Genomic DNA, 14,288 nt, shown 5'->3' on the forward strand with positions numbered 1-14,288 from the left:
AAGCCACGCCGAGGAACTGGAGTAAACCCACCAGACTGCTTCGCCTCGCTGAGGCTGAAGGCAGTTCAGTCTCTCAAAAGCCCTCTTAACCAATTTTCACCTTTGCTCTGAAAAACATGCGATAAAGCAAGAGACAGCTGTTATCCATTCACAGTCACTCTAGGTCAGACCTCCAAACCTTATTTTCAGTCTCCTGAATAAAAACCCTTGGCCTCATCCATGCTGAGGCTACAGGGGCCTTTCGACATTAATAGCAGATACCCACCACCTATTTTAGAGAGAACAAGACAAAACACAGACTGCTTTCTGCTCTCACCTACTGCAGATTGCAACACAAACCAATTCCTCTCTAGGTCAGTGGCTGCTTTCAAAACTCAACCTCCCACGCAGTAGAAGAGCTTCTCAGCAACTCGGCCCTGAACATACTCACTGTGGATTTTCCAACCCCTCAAGCAGCACACAGCTAATTGATGTCAGGTAGCCATCTTACACAGGACAATTACACTTTTTTTTTTTTTTTAAACTAAGATTAGAAGGCCTCACCACTGCAAAATCCCATGACAGTAACTTAGAAGCAAATGCTTTCCTAGTCCCAAAGCTACACAGACACTAGTCCTTGTCTGTACATAGAACACTTCTGAATTTATATAGCTATACCAGAACTGGAGAAACCAATATTTATTCCAGGAGCTGAAGACGTTCTATGCACTGCTACCATTTGGTACTGGACCAGCTGCTTGCCTACCATGCCACAAACCTAGGCAATCACTTTTCCCTGACTCCGAGCCCCCCCAAACACTCAGTCACAGATACAGCCAGTATTTAGAATTTTCATAAGTTTTTTCTTACAGAAGAGCAAAGCAGACTCAGGAGATCATCCCAGGCATCACCTAAGACCCAAGGGTCTAAATCACCCACGAGAGGGTCAGAGTGGAGGGAACAACTTGCAGACAGACACCAGGACCAAACCTCTCCTGTTACACCTCTAACAAACCATCCCAAAACAGGGTCTGATGTCCCCAGTGCTAAAAAGGTGCAAGGCAGTAAAGGATGAGCAGGGAAATCTGCAAAAGCACCAGCGTGCCCACAGAAAGAAGTAATAAACCCAAGCACCTGATCGGACACACTGCACTGCTGGTACTGAAAACTCCAGTTAATTTTAACCTAGTAAACAACAAGGCCCACAGGGCTAAATAACACTTGTCAACAGGAATTCTGCAGTCAGTTAAATTAACAGGAGCTGGGGCTTCTAACTGTCCTTATGATTACTAAACAGGGATTTGAAGGACCTAACAAATTAACATGAGCAACATTGTATTTACCTTTCAGATTCCCAGTACCCTATTTTTTATTCTAGAATAATCCAAGGGTTTTTTTCCAAACCAACAGCTACCAGCAAAGTAGGTGAATAACAATTTTAAGCAAATATTAATGTCAATCAGTGTTATTACTGCACTTTATATTAAGCAAATATGGTTGCTAATATGACCTTTACATATAAATTCAAAGTGTAATACTGTATCACATTTCATGGTCTGCAGGTATCTCAGGGGACTGTATACTAGCCCTATATATTAAGGAATCCTTGTTTATGTAGAATTTATATTCACCTAGACAGACATACAGCAAAACTATCAAAGGCTAAATTTCACTCTTAAACACAAAGGATTTTTTCTTCCTCCTTATGCAAGTGATGTTTCCCAGTAAGAGAAAGGACAGGTGGAATAAAACAAAGGAAGAAAAAAAAAAAAAGCCAAAAATACAGGAGAACAAACGAGCTAGAAAGTCCTTTAGAAAAAAAAGGTGACAAATCACCAGCTGAGAAATACTCTAGGCTGGTGATCTAAAAAAACCTGTCTCTAGAAGTGCATCATGAAGCCTGAGGGTTTGTGATTTTTCTTTTCTTCTTTGATGTTGGACAATATTAAATAGATCAGATATCTGCATTTATTAGCGGTAATAACGATTGAAGAGGGTTTAAACTATCTATTTCTATTAAGCCAATTATGTTAAATAGGGTAACCAAAGCAAACTAGAAGGCTGCTTCTGTAAGCCTCAGCTCTCCGGTTTCTCCATTTCCCCTCTCCCTAACACCGCTCCCCATGTGGCCCCATTTCAAAGGCTGCCTTTCTCCTTCCCCAGCACTTTCTTATGCCAGGAACTATCTAGCCCCCAGCTGTCCCTCCCTTACCCCACTACCCCTTCCCCCCGAGTTCTACTTCTGACCAGGAGGCAAAACTCCCAGGACAGCATCCGCTAAAACCGAGGTAGGATGGGCACTGCAGAGACAGGATTTCGTGAAGCTGGAACATGTAAATGGCTGCTTTCAAAATCTCTTTGATCTACAGTAAATTACAGGGCCGACTGCAGCCTTCAGTCCTGCCAGCCAAGGGAATGAACTCCAGGGGATCCCACAGATACTACCATAAGGAATTCTGGGCAAAGCACCCTAAACTTATCGGCCATTCTGGCAAACAAAAGCATGGGCAAGGGCTGGGTGCTGGAACCACAAATCCACAGGAAAGACTCATTCCTCAGCCTCTCCTGATGCTGGCTGTGCTCCCCTCCAGCCTGGAGGGAGCCCTCCAACAATTTAAACTCTGCACAAGCTTGGTGGGACCACCTCGCTGTGAGACCACTCCTTCTGCCTTTCTACTCCCGCAGAGTAACGCGGGAAATTTTGTTACTGCTATACTTGTCCGGATTGATCAAAAAGTTATGATGGTTTCTCAGCTCCTCAGCTGAATAGGATTTGTTTCTGTGATTAGACAAGAGATGAGAGATTCTGAGTTGCTCCTGTTTGCACAGGCAAAAGTGCTTACCTACAGCACCTCAAAAGTGTAATTATTACTTGAATATTTTTTTTTTTTTTTACACAACACTCACAGAGTGCACGAGTTAAAGTTTCCATCCATTAGGCCTCCACATTTTAAGTCTTGCTCAATTTTTAATACAAGAAAACAAAACCAAAACCTCCTTATTTTCTAGTAAAACATTCCTAAAAAAAAAGTCAATATCTTCTACAAGAACACTGGGATTGAGACAGTAAGAACAAGAAATATCAAAAGCATTCAGGCTGCTGCCTGAATAAAACATCCTCAGAAATGAGAAGAGGGGAAAAAAAAAAAACAAACATGGCTGGTTGAACAGCCTAATAAATACTTTCTAGCACTTGATTTATATACTCAGGAGTTGTTAAAGCCTTTTAAATTAACCAAAGGTTTACAAATTTCAGATGGAAACAAATGCCTCCTACTCAGCTGTGGGAGACTGTCTGCGTTTGTCTTGTTTGAACAGCTCACATAGCATGTTATTTAAAAAATATCTACCCTGAGTGCGTACACACACACATATATAGTATCTAGGAGAGAAAAAAAAAAAGTATTTACCAGCTGACAGTAAGAAAAGCACCGCACACTGTCAACAACAGGCTTGCCCCTAACAACTAGATCCAGGGTTAAAATATGTTGTTCCATCAACTGATTGCAGCACTATTTTTAGTCCCCTCCTATAACAATAGTCAGTAAAGAAAGAATGTGAAGTCACAAGTATTAGACAGGATTAGGTGGTTTAACTACTATTTTTGTAGTAAAGGATTCATCATTAGAATTGCTACTACCATTAGCATTCGAAGCAAAAAGCTATTGAAATTGCACATTGGCTAATGCTTTACATGGCATTTAGCCAAGATGATTAATGATTCAGGGTACAGAAATAAATGCAAGAAAGGCAGCCTTTCAGAATGGCTCGGCTTAGCTAATTATGTTTTTCCTCAGATTTTATTCACCAAGGGAAGCGCTTCATTAATGTGGAATTTAGGTTACCCTGCGATGTCTTGGGCACACATTGTTGGGGTGCAAACTACCAAAATACTGGATTACAAAAGAAACAACCTTAATTTTGCCCCACTAGAGCTGGCAATACCTTGGGAAAATTGTCTTCTGCTTCCCAGATGTGTGTGTGGATCAATGTTTTTGTGCAAGCGCTCAAGACTACACTAAGATCTGGTTCATTTGACTCCAGGAAGCTTTTCCTTTCCCTCCCACCCCTACTCTGCCTTCCAAGGTTTGAATTCAGAGGGGAAAAAGGTGTAGAGAAGGGACGCAGCAATGTCTCATTCCAGTTCCACGCTCAGTCCTTCTGTCAGAAATAGATGCGAGTGGCCCCATGCCACACCGACTGTTGGCAGCAGGGCCAAGGACTAATTTGAGGGTTTAGTAACAGTCCAGTTTCACCCCTGCACTGAATCAAGATCTGAAGCGCAGCTCCAGTACAGGGTAACACAGCAAGATGCTCCCAATAAAAACAACTGCCCTAGAACAAAAGTTACCCTTAACAAAGGAAGAGGAGTAACACGATATCTGAGAGCAGATCGCTTGACAGGAGAGAGCAGCATCACATGATATCCGCACACAAAGGCAAGTTTGTTCATCACAGACCTGCCAGATCATCATTCAGAGAAGATAGCTTTAAAATTGTCTCAGCATACACCTAAAAGCAACTTTTCAGACACAGGCAACACTACATTTAATGGTCTGGTACAGCTCTTTGTTAAGGAGATTTCTGATCAGCAGTCAAAATTAACTGTGCCAGTCTGCAAGGAAGAGGCTACTTGCGGAGAGATTATACGGCCAGCGCCTTACATAAAGTTTCACCCATTTACAAAAATGCTACGAGCATCACAACCTGTTCTTCAGAAGTACAGATAGGTCACACCAACTCAGCAAACCACAAAAGAGCTGATAAGGGGAAAGCAAAGTTGGAGAGAGGGGAGGAAGAAAACAAGCTGAAACTATGCTCTAATAAAGCTCTATTCAAAACACACTTGGGCACAATATATTAACTGGAATACTTGAAGTTGTCTTGAAGCACTGAAATTTGCAAATTCAATAGTGTGAAAATATCTTTGCTTTTCCTGAGCAAGCACCACAGCAAAGCAGCAGACTACAAAGATGATATACCACAGAGAAATCCCAAAGCCAGCATATCAGGTTACTCGTGCAAACCCAAGTAGAGCCAGGTATCTTGCAACTGCCTGTCAAGGACAGTAAAACCTACAGATTCAAAGGAGGCAGACTCTTAAACTGACTTTCTAAAGACTTCAGGGTGTTTTCTCTCCCCTATACGTGAGAATGGTTTTCTAATACCCAATCTTAAATATCCAACTTAGCCAACCTACTCAAGCTCTTTCTATCTCAGAAAGATTTTTCAAAGGGCAATGCAAATCAGAAAACTAAATCAAATCTTCTGAGTTCCTTCCCCCAAGATACCCCTTTACTACAGGGAAATCTCCACAAAACAAATCAGCCAAACTAGACATTTCATTTCAGCAAGGTATTATGTTCTAAATTATCTGGGTATCAAGTTAGCACAGCCATTTCAGTGTCAGTGTAAGAAAAGCCCTAACCAGTTCACCAGGATACAAGGAAGTACCCACAAAAATTCAACAGATTTAATGAAACATATCAGAAAACGTTCTTTGAGAACAGAGCCACGCATTCTGTCACAAGGTGTATGTGACTGCGGATCTGCTCCATGCCTTTAACTCTAGCCCAGACAACAAACCAGATTATTTGGACCACAGCAGACCTCATACTCTAGGTGCTTTCCGTGGGAAGGTCAGGAAATCTCCATCCCAAAGAGTTAACTCTCACTTAAACAGGATTTCACTTGAGAAGAACAAAAGCCAGTGCTTCTGCTTCCTTAGGTCCCAGGATCTTTTTAGAGGACCTTGCCACAACTTAAAGGCAAACTCTGGTCATGGTGCTTGTCAGCAGGCACCAAACATTGTCAAACAATGTCAAATCCAGACACTTTCACAGCATCAAGCAGCACAGTTTGAGTAGCAGTGCTCTAGAAGGGCAGCTGCCAGGAGAATCACCTTCTGTCTCCACTTGAATGCAAGTTCCCAGTTAAGAAGTTGCATGGTCATGTTGCCAAAAGGCAAAACTGAGCATAAAATACAGTCCCGGCCCTGTTGCTCTCACTATTCTTCAACAACTATATGTGAAAAATTCCCCACATTCAACAAGACTATCCCTGCAGAGTTCTATTGTCTCAAATTATTAATTAAACATGCTCTCAAAGAAAGTAAATCCCTAAAATCATTTGCTTCTACTAAGCAACTCCCATATTACCCTAACTGCAATTCAGACAGTTTAAGTATATCCATTCACTGTAATTCAGAAGGGAACACCACCACAGCAACTCTCTCTTCACTCCAGTTCAAGAACATACAAGTACGCACAAGCCACAGGAGACCCCATCCAAGAAAACCCAGACGATTTTCCTAAAAACCTGCTCAGTGTTGATAACTTCTCCCAGCTGAGTATCTCAACTGTTTTTTCACTCCCCTCAGGAGTAGTAGATGCCTGTTTGGATTTGTAATGAGATATGCAACCTTTCACAACCGAGACAAATCCAACTGAGGCCATTACTCACCAAGGGTCATCCTGTACATCTTCACTCACCTATGTGAAGAGGTTCTGATCACTACCCGATTCTGCAGGATAAACAGCACAACCCCCCCAGTGCAGCTATTGTAACTGTCTGCTCAAACAGCCTGAAGAGCCCTGCAGGTGAACGACAGCCTTAACCTCCTCAGCTTCAATCTTGAAATTACTGGTGGAGACTGACACTTGACTTCATCTTGCTGCTTTTTGTGGGTAAAAAGAGAAGACTACGCTTCGCAGTCAAGACCTGGCTGATGGAAGTGTCTTCCATGTAAAGTTTGGTGATTAAGTATTTGTAGCTACAATTCTGCCTACAAGTTCAGAGTTTCCAATCTAGAAGAAAAGTCCGATTCCACCATTACTGCAATGCCAGCAAGAACAAAGAGGAATTTATAATACATGTTGCGTGGATGGCGTATCTTTGATACCTAAATATGAAAAATGACATAGCATCTTTAATTGCTTCATTTTATATAAAAACATAATTATCCCCCCCCTCCTCTTTTCTAGAGAAGAAAAAAAATGCAAAGGGAAAAGAAAGTGTCTAGGCAAAACATAAAAAGAACCAGCATTTTCCTGCTGTTCTCAGTAAGGGGACATTCTCTACCTCCTTGGGAACAGAGAAACTTGGTTTTAAGTCATCCCTACTAAAGCCATTCACAGCTCCATTCTCAGAGGTGCCGTACAAACAAATGACAAGGAGAAACAACCAGCACAATCAAAAATGAAAAGCAAGAATCCCGTAAATAACTTCTGACTCACAACACGCGTAGCTATTTCATAACACATGATGAAATGCTATCATTTGGTAAAAATCACTGGAGTATTATCACCAGCAGACTGAGACAGATGTCTGTCTACATGCGTAACAAAGAAGAAACTAGGATTCAACAATTTTAAAAAATCCCTCTACCTTTAATTACGACCTCCCAAGCTCTAGGCAGGCATTAACCTATATTACCCTATAATTATTTTTTCTGACTTCCCATTATCTTTTAGCTACTGAGTTTCCTAACCAGTCTTCAAGGCAACAAGGCAAGGGCCCTCACTGCATCATCTTTAAAAGTCTAAAATAAAAAGTACAGTAATATAAATGTATATATGAGAAATTGAGACTTAGAAGACATCCATAATGATTCCCCACCTCTATGCATGTCCCAGCACTTCCTTTTACTTCTGTTCTTGCAGGCCAAATTCAATTCTATCCCAGCTAAGCCCAAACTGCATTAAATCATTTTGCATGCATAAGACTAGTTCTTGCTCCAAGGAATTTATAATTTAAGAAGCAGATGCAAAGGTGGCTAAAAAGTCAAAAGGAATGGCAGTATTACAATTACATATATCCTGCATTCTGTTTCCCATGAGTAAAACCCCGAGGCAAACAGAGAACCATGGAAAAAGAGGCACTCAAGAGAGGCCAAAGCAATAAACACGTAGATAAAACTGCCCAGCAATCACTGGAGTATACAGTATCGAGTAAGACACACAAGAAGAAAGTTACTGCTCCATCTCAGAACTGACTTTGAAGAAATTAAACACAAAGATTGGTTTAAAGATGCATACTGAATGCAAAACATCAGGACTACGTGACAAAAACATGACAGGCAATGTAAAAACCACCAGGAAGTAGAACAGATAAGGTTCCAACATTAATTATATTAGAGTGGCTATTTCTTGAGCTTCAGATCATAGAACACATGGGAGAAAAATAGAGAAAGCATCACAGAGAACCTTGTGAGCCTAATCTTGCAGGTGTATTTTGTCCATACAACCTTCTCAGAAGTGTTAAGTCTTCAAAAAAATGCATGCATTATTTTTTTAGGAGTTCATTTAAGCTAGTACAAGCTAAGGAGTTTTTCTTTCATTAAGTGGCACATTTATTAGTATCATTTCATTCAACAAGTTACTGAAGAAAATCAAGCTGAGGAAGAACAACACACCTTCTGTCATCAGGGTAAGTCTCTGTAACAGGTAGGATTCTTTTCTTTGAGTGAAAGTTTAAGTCTTCTGGTTATTAAAGCATGCAATAAAAAAAGTTCAAATACAAGCACAATTTTAATGACTGGAGGATCTGGGTGTCCCGTCTCCTGCCCCCTCAAACTCTAGTGAGTTCTGTTCTTTGCTTTTAGGGATTTTCAGCGACAGAAGAGGAAAGTATGAGTGGGAGGAAACAGGGATTGAGAATTTATGACGTTCATTTTAATTCATGAAGTCATCTTTCCACAAAATGTCCAAACAATAGCAGTTCCTGCCTAAACATCTCCACACAAGACTGCATGACAGGTTTTCTTGGAAAAACCTAAAAGCTGCAGCCTTTCACAAAGAATTTTTTTTGCTTACTTACACAACTTAAAGCACATTAAGATCTCTTCTATCAATGTCTCTTGAAACAAGTTTTACATTTAGTGACTGAAAACTTGGATAGTTAACAGAAAAGCTACATCTCATTTCAGTGCAGTTATTTCCTTTAAAGTGATAACTAAATACTATGTTTCCACATAAGGGAATAACTACAATAGTCTTCTAGCTGCTTAGTTCACATTGCAGTATTTTATGAGATTTTTTCTTCCAGAACAAATTAACAGGGCACTCGGGTTTACTTCTTTATTGATGTACACACTGACTTCAGTGAGGTTGCAAAATTCACTGCAATGTTTGCTTTTAAATGGTCTGGATGGCAACACATCCCCTGGGGAGGCACCGCAGAGGAACAAGGGCTTGTTCGCTTTTATTTGAAAAACTAGAGGCAGGAGATATTCATAAAGGTTGAAAAAGCTTTGTGTCTACTGCTCTGACAATATTTGTGGGAATCGTTCAGTTTTAAAAAGTGCTTACACTTAAGTTCTTCTCCCTTAGCAGAGGAAGCACATCTCCTTTGACGAGTTACTTATAGGTCACAGACAGAAAGCTAGAGTGAGTCATTCGCTCATTTAACTCGCTGCACATCTGACAATGCAACTACTGAAAAGACTTCTAGTAAACACTACTACTGCGAGACGTTTTGGCCCACTACCCCTTTAAAAACATTAAGTCAGTGTAAGAAGTTAGCCATATTTCTAAAAGCACTGTTCCATGACATTCTTAAGGTTCTTCTCTTCTCAGTCCAGCTAAGCACATTAATAACACTTTCCCCACCCAATTATAACCCAAAAAACCCCAAAACCCCAAAAGAAACAAGCAAAGAAACCTGGGAAAATAAATTACCAGCAACTTCCAGAGCTGTGTTTTTCAATATTGGGAATGCTAAAAACCCAACCTACATGCATTGGCAGTTTTGTAATACCATTACATAAGAATTATTTAACTACAGCAACAGATTTGAAAAGCAGCAGCAGTTACTGCTACACTGGTTCACACATCCAAAAAAAAAAAAAAAAAAAAAAAAATCAATAAAGGGAATGATAAATTTTGCAAACATGTATTTGACTGTCACAGAAAGTGGACTGGGATTTCAACACCCTCAAGAACAGGAATATTTCAGCTTATAGCTACTGAAGTCCTGAGAAAAGAAAACAAAAAGTACGACTGTTGCCATTTCCAACCACACAATAACCAGCTTAAGCTTTAAAAAGTGTCATTAAAAACATCTATCATCAACCCGATGCGTTCACATGTTGAGTTTGGAAACATTGAACTTTTTTTTTTACCTGATGTTCTGCATGAATGTTATCCCCAGTAGGCCAGCGATGTTTGCTGTTATTATAGCCGCCTCCACCACTTCCTCCTCCCCCAAGCTGCTCACCATGCTGCCTCTGGAAGAAGTAATCCACCATAGCGTCGTCCTGGGAGCGGCCTGCAACTCCTATGGATCCAGGAACAGGACTGGAGTGTGTCCCTGCTGCAAGCGCTTGATTTGCAGCTGGCTGTTGCTGAGCCTGGGACCCTGTTCCAGATGTCAATACAACAGGCATGTTGGGATTAGCTGTATCTTGAGTGTGCTGTTTCAGGTGGGGGCTGAACGAGTCCTGCCAGAGTACTGCTTTTCTCTTCAAAACACACGCAACGCTCATTCCACCAACACCTACGGGGGGGTGAGGGGAGGGGGGGAGAGACAGCGAGAAAGAGAGAAGGGAAAGAAAACATGAAAACCTTACAGCTTCAGCTTTACATATTAATTAACACACCCATTTTGAACTGGCAAGGAAACATCACGATGCCAATTCTGACGCCTTTTAACGTAATTATTTGCTCCATTAACCTAGTAATTAAAATATCATCTAAAAACACACACTAGCCAAAAATCCCACGTTTTGTGCTGCAAAGTGTTATCAGAATATACAAGATTGGTATAAGGTGCCCATTACACTGAAATTAGAACGCCAATTTGTGTGATGGACAAAACAGTCTGGAGTGCTGCCACAGAAAATTGCTAGAAAAAAGCCCCCCCCAAAACCCAAAGGAACGCAAATTACACCACCAGTGCCTCCCGCGTGTGTTTACACCTGACAAATTACAAGGCAGATCTTCAATCAATACACAAGTCCCACTGTATCACGATGTGTTCACTCAGCTATGCAAAACATCAAGGCAACAGGTTGGGTTTTTTTCAAATGCAAACTTAAAATACTGGATTTTGCTTATGCAGTTAATTAAGTCCCAAACACAACGTGCACTCTTCCTGCAAACTCAGAAGCTGGCTTCGGTCATGAGATGGTAAAGCAGACAGGCATGTTTTGTACGATTCCCTGGAGAAAGAGCAGCTAACCTCTCGGTGCCCAGGATCTTGGCAGAACCTTCCAGAGCCGGAGCAGCCAGCAGTGTCCACAGCACCAGGAGAAACTGGGCGAGTCACAGAAACGATCCACAGAAACGATTCACACTGCAAATACCCTAAATTACTCAAAATCATCTGCATGCAGGAGGACAACTGGCAGACCAGGCTGACAGTAAATCACTAATTTACTATTCCTCCCAAATATTTTGATAGCATCCCAGCAGCACAAAACCACACAAGTTAGTTTGTTATTTTAAGATAACATTATCAGCTGACCCTGAGAGCAATAAAGGCATTACACATGTGAACAGAAAAGTGTTCTCCCCCATTATGTAATGCTCAGCCAATGCAGAGCACACACACAAATCGAATGTTTTTAAAGGCATGGAATAGTCAGAATTATTATTTTTAAAAAGATTGCTAGTTTATTATTTCAGTTACTTAACTGCAATCCCACGAATACCACAGAGAGTTGTAAGGATGAAACTGGGGCAGGGGGTGTTCAGCCCTTACAGGCTCCCACCACAGCTGCATACAAGCACGAGAATGCTTTTACTCTTGCACCTTGGTGGCTGTAAACCTTGGCCCTGATCCTGACAGCAGCTCTGACAGACTGAAAGGCAGCTCTGTTTCCTCTCTGCTCATCATAGTAGTTTTGAACAGTCAACTACTACAAGCAACTTCCAAGAACAATTTTCTAACAGTAGAGAGAGAAAGCTTACACAAAAAAATCCCAATCCTATGTTTGTTCAAACTTACTCAAGTTTGTCCCACTAATTGAGAACAGTGTTAATATTCAGAAGAAAATTACTACAAGAACTGCAGAGATAAGATTTTTTTAATTGCACCTACTACATGCATTTGTTGACACACACAGCCTCCATGGCCACATAAACAAGCAATCTCCAAATCTTTTTATACATTCAAAGACCTTCACAACTTAAATACCCGCAACATACAACAGAACTAACTTCTCCGTCTTTCAGAAAGCCTGGAAATCACTACCTTCCCCAAATATGTCACAAAACACTGTGACAATACCTGATATTAGTAAACCTTCACTATTTTTATGAATACAATACTACAACTGAATGGCATTTTCCTGTTAGTCTCCCCTTAAACATCACCGAAATCCTTCAGTAACATGAAATGAAGCAATAAAGCTCTTCTATGCAATAAGAAAAAAACAAACAAACAATGAAGTAATTACTGGTAACAAATTCACTTATCACCACGTTGAGGTGTACATTAATTGCAAACAATTAACTCTGAGCAGGCTGTATGAAAGGAGGTTCCAAGTTTCATCAGAGCAGTCAAAAAAAAAAAAATATATATATATATATAGGGAGATACTAGGAATTCACAAAAAGTTTGAAGTACCTATATATTGTGACAAGCTCTGCTTCCAGCGGAAATACCACATGTACAAAATTGCCAGTAGAAGTCTGCACAGCCACAATGTTACCTTCCCCCCTCAAGAGGCCACGGGCTGCAAGGTCCTTCTGTTCACCAGCATAAATTCTTTTCTGGTTTTATTTGCACATAAATCGTTAATAACCACATTACTATAAAAATTAGGGGGGTTTTGAGACTCTAGAAAGTCTCTGTCAAGGCACTGTGAAGATCCACACAAGTGCCTCCTGCTCCCAGACGCTTCCTCTTTCGTCTAATAGAGACAAGGCAGCTCCAAACACAAGAGAAAAAAACTTGGCAGAGGCGACATTTTGAAAGGGAGCAAAGGGGAAAAGAGCATTCTGGGTAGTTCAAGTTTAGTTCCAAGACGTGTTTTTATAGAAATGCTGTTGTTAAATGCAGCGGACAGCTGAATCCTGTCATTCAAAGCACACAGAGCATCAGAAATATGTTAAGTCACCTACACAACGCACATTCATTAGCTAACCGGCAGCTGCAAGACTCGCCGTCAATGGCTACCAGGACCCTTTTCATTCCCAAACTCTCAGTGAAAATATATAATAAACTTTCCCTAGGTAAACCGTTTGCTGGGAAGTTACATATTTACAAGCAAAGGTTTCTACACTGCCTCAAAGTGCTCAAAGCAAGCAATTTTCCTCCTCCCTTGATAAAAACATTGCATGTAAATAAACCGCTCTGTGTTATCATCACAAGCAAAATACTTCAGATTATGGGACGTTGCACAAGCAACAAAAACTTCGGAGACATCTCCAAGCAAGTTTTAAGCACGAGTGGCGACGGCGCTGAATAAGGCAGCTTTAATCCGCATAGAGCACAACTACGCGTTCAGATCTTCACTGCTCTTATTCGATATTCCTCTAGAAATAACAGTCAATATTTAAAAATTAAGTCAGCAGAGGATGCGTGTTTCAAAAAGTTCAATCACGAACTAAAAGAGAGTTTGGGTTGGGTGGGTTTTTTTGGAAAGTTAGACTGGAAATTAAAGCACAGCCATTGTTCGTGAGCTGTGTGGCCTACCAGGAACTTTTAACGTTAAACCTTGTGTTTTCCTGAAAACCTGGGGAGACGCAGCAGGAAGCGGGTAAATTGATCACCGACCGAATTGCTTAAACCAGCATTAAAACACTGTAAGATAAATGCTACCCCTTACCCCACCTCCCTCGGTCTTAATAAAGGAAATTCCTTACTCATGATCTGTCTAATAAAATCTCTGTTCAGAACAAAGTTATTAAACATTGACTAAAAATAAATAAAAGCGAGTATTTCTCAGTTTGGGGCAAGGGACAGACTCTTAAGATTACAAGTGTGCAATTAAAAAGGGCCAAACGCTGTTATTAGGGGAAAACGAGATAAAAACAAGGAAAAAAAAACCCACACACAAACACAAAAACCCCGGGGTCACCCAGCCCATCAAAAAGTATTGTCTGCATTTTCCTTCCCTCCTGCTTGCGAGACACCGTCCCCCTCCTCTGCCAGGGACACCCCGAACCCCCAAAACCCCCCCGCAAAGGCCGTGGGGGTGGGGTGGGGGGGAACACAACCACCGCCACCGCCGGGCCGGGCCCCCCGGGGCAACAAAGCGGGGCCTCGGCCCTCCCCGGCAGGCCGGGCCGGGCCCACTCCAAGGACAAGAGGGACCCCCGGAGGGGTCCCCTGCGGCGGGCCGGGGCCGGGGGGGCGCAGGCGGG

At 41.4% G+C, this 14,288-nt stretch overlaps 1 protein-coding gene across 8 annotated transcripts in view; it reads right to left on the reverse strand.

The window, feature by feature from the left end:
* The window catches only part of PUM1 (pumilio RNA binding family member 1), a 78,780-nt gene that overhangs the window by 64,039 nt on the left and 453 nt on the right, over window positions 1-14,288 (reverse strand). For all 8 annotated transcript variants that reach the window (XM_074926393.1, XM_074926399.1, XM_074926398.1 and 5 more), the window contains exon 2: window positions 10,100-10,473. In XM_074926393.1, the coding sequence (XP_074782494.1) occupies window positions 10,100-10,462 (363 nt within the window). In that variant the 5' untranslated portion in view covers window positions 10,463-10,473. The remainder of the gene's footprint in view (window positions 1-10,099; window positions 10,474-14,288) is intronic.

This window comes from Athene noctua, chromosome 24 (assembly GCF_965140245.1).
Source record: "Athene noctua chromosome 24, bAthNoc1.hap1.1, whole genome shotgun sequence".
NCBI classification, from domain to species: Eukaryota; Metazoa; Chordata; class Aves; order Strigiformes; family Strigidae; genus Athene; species Athene noctua.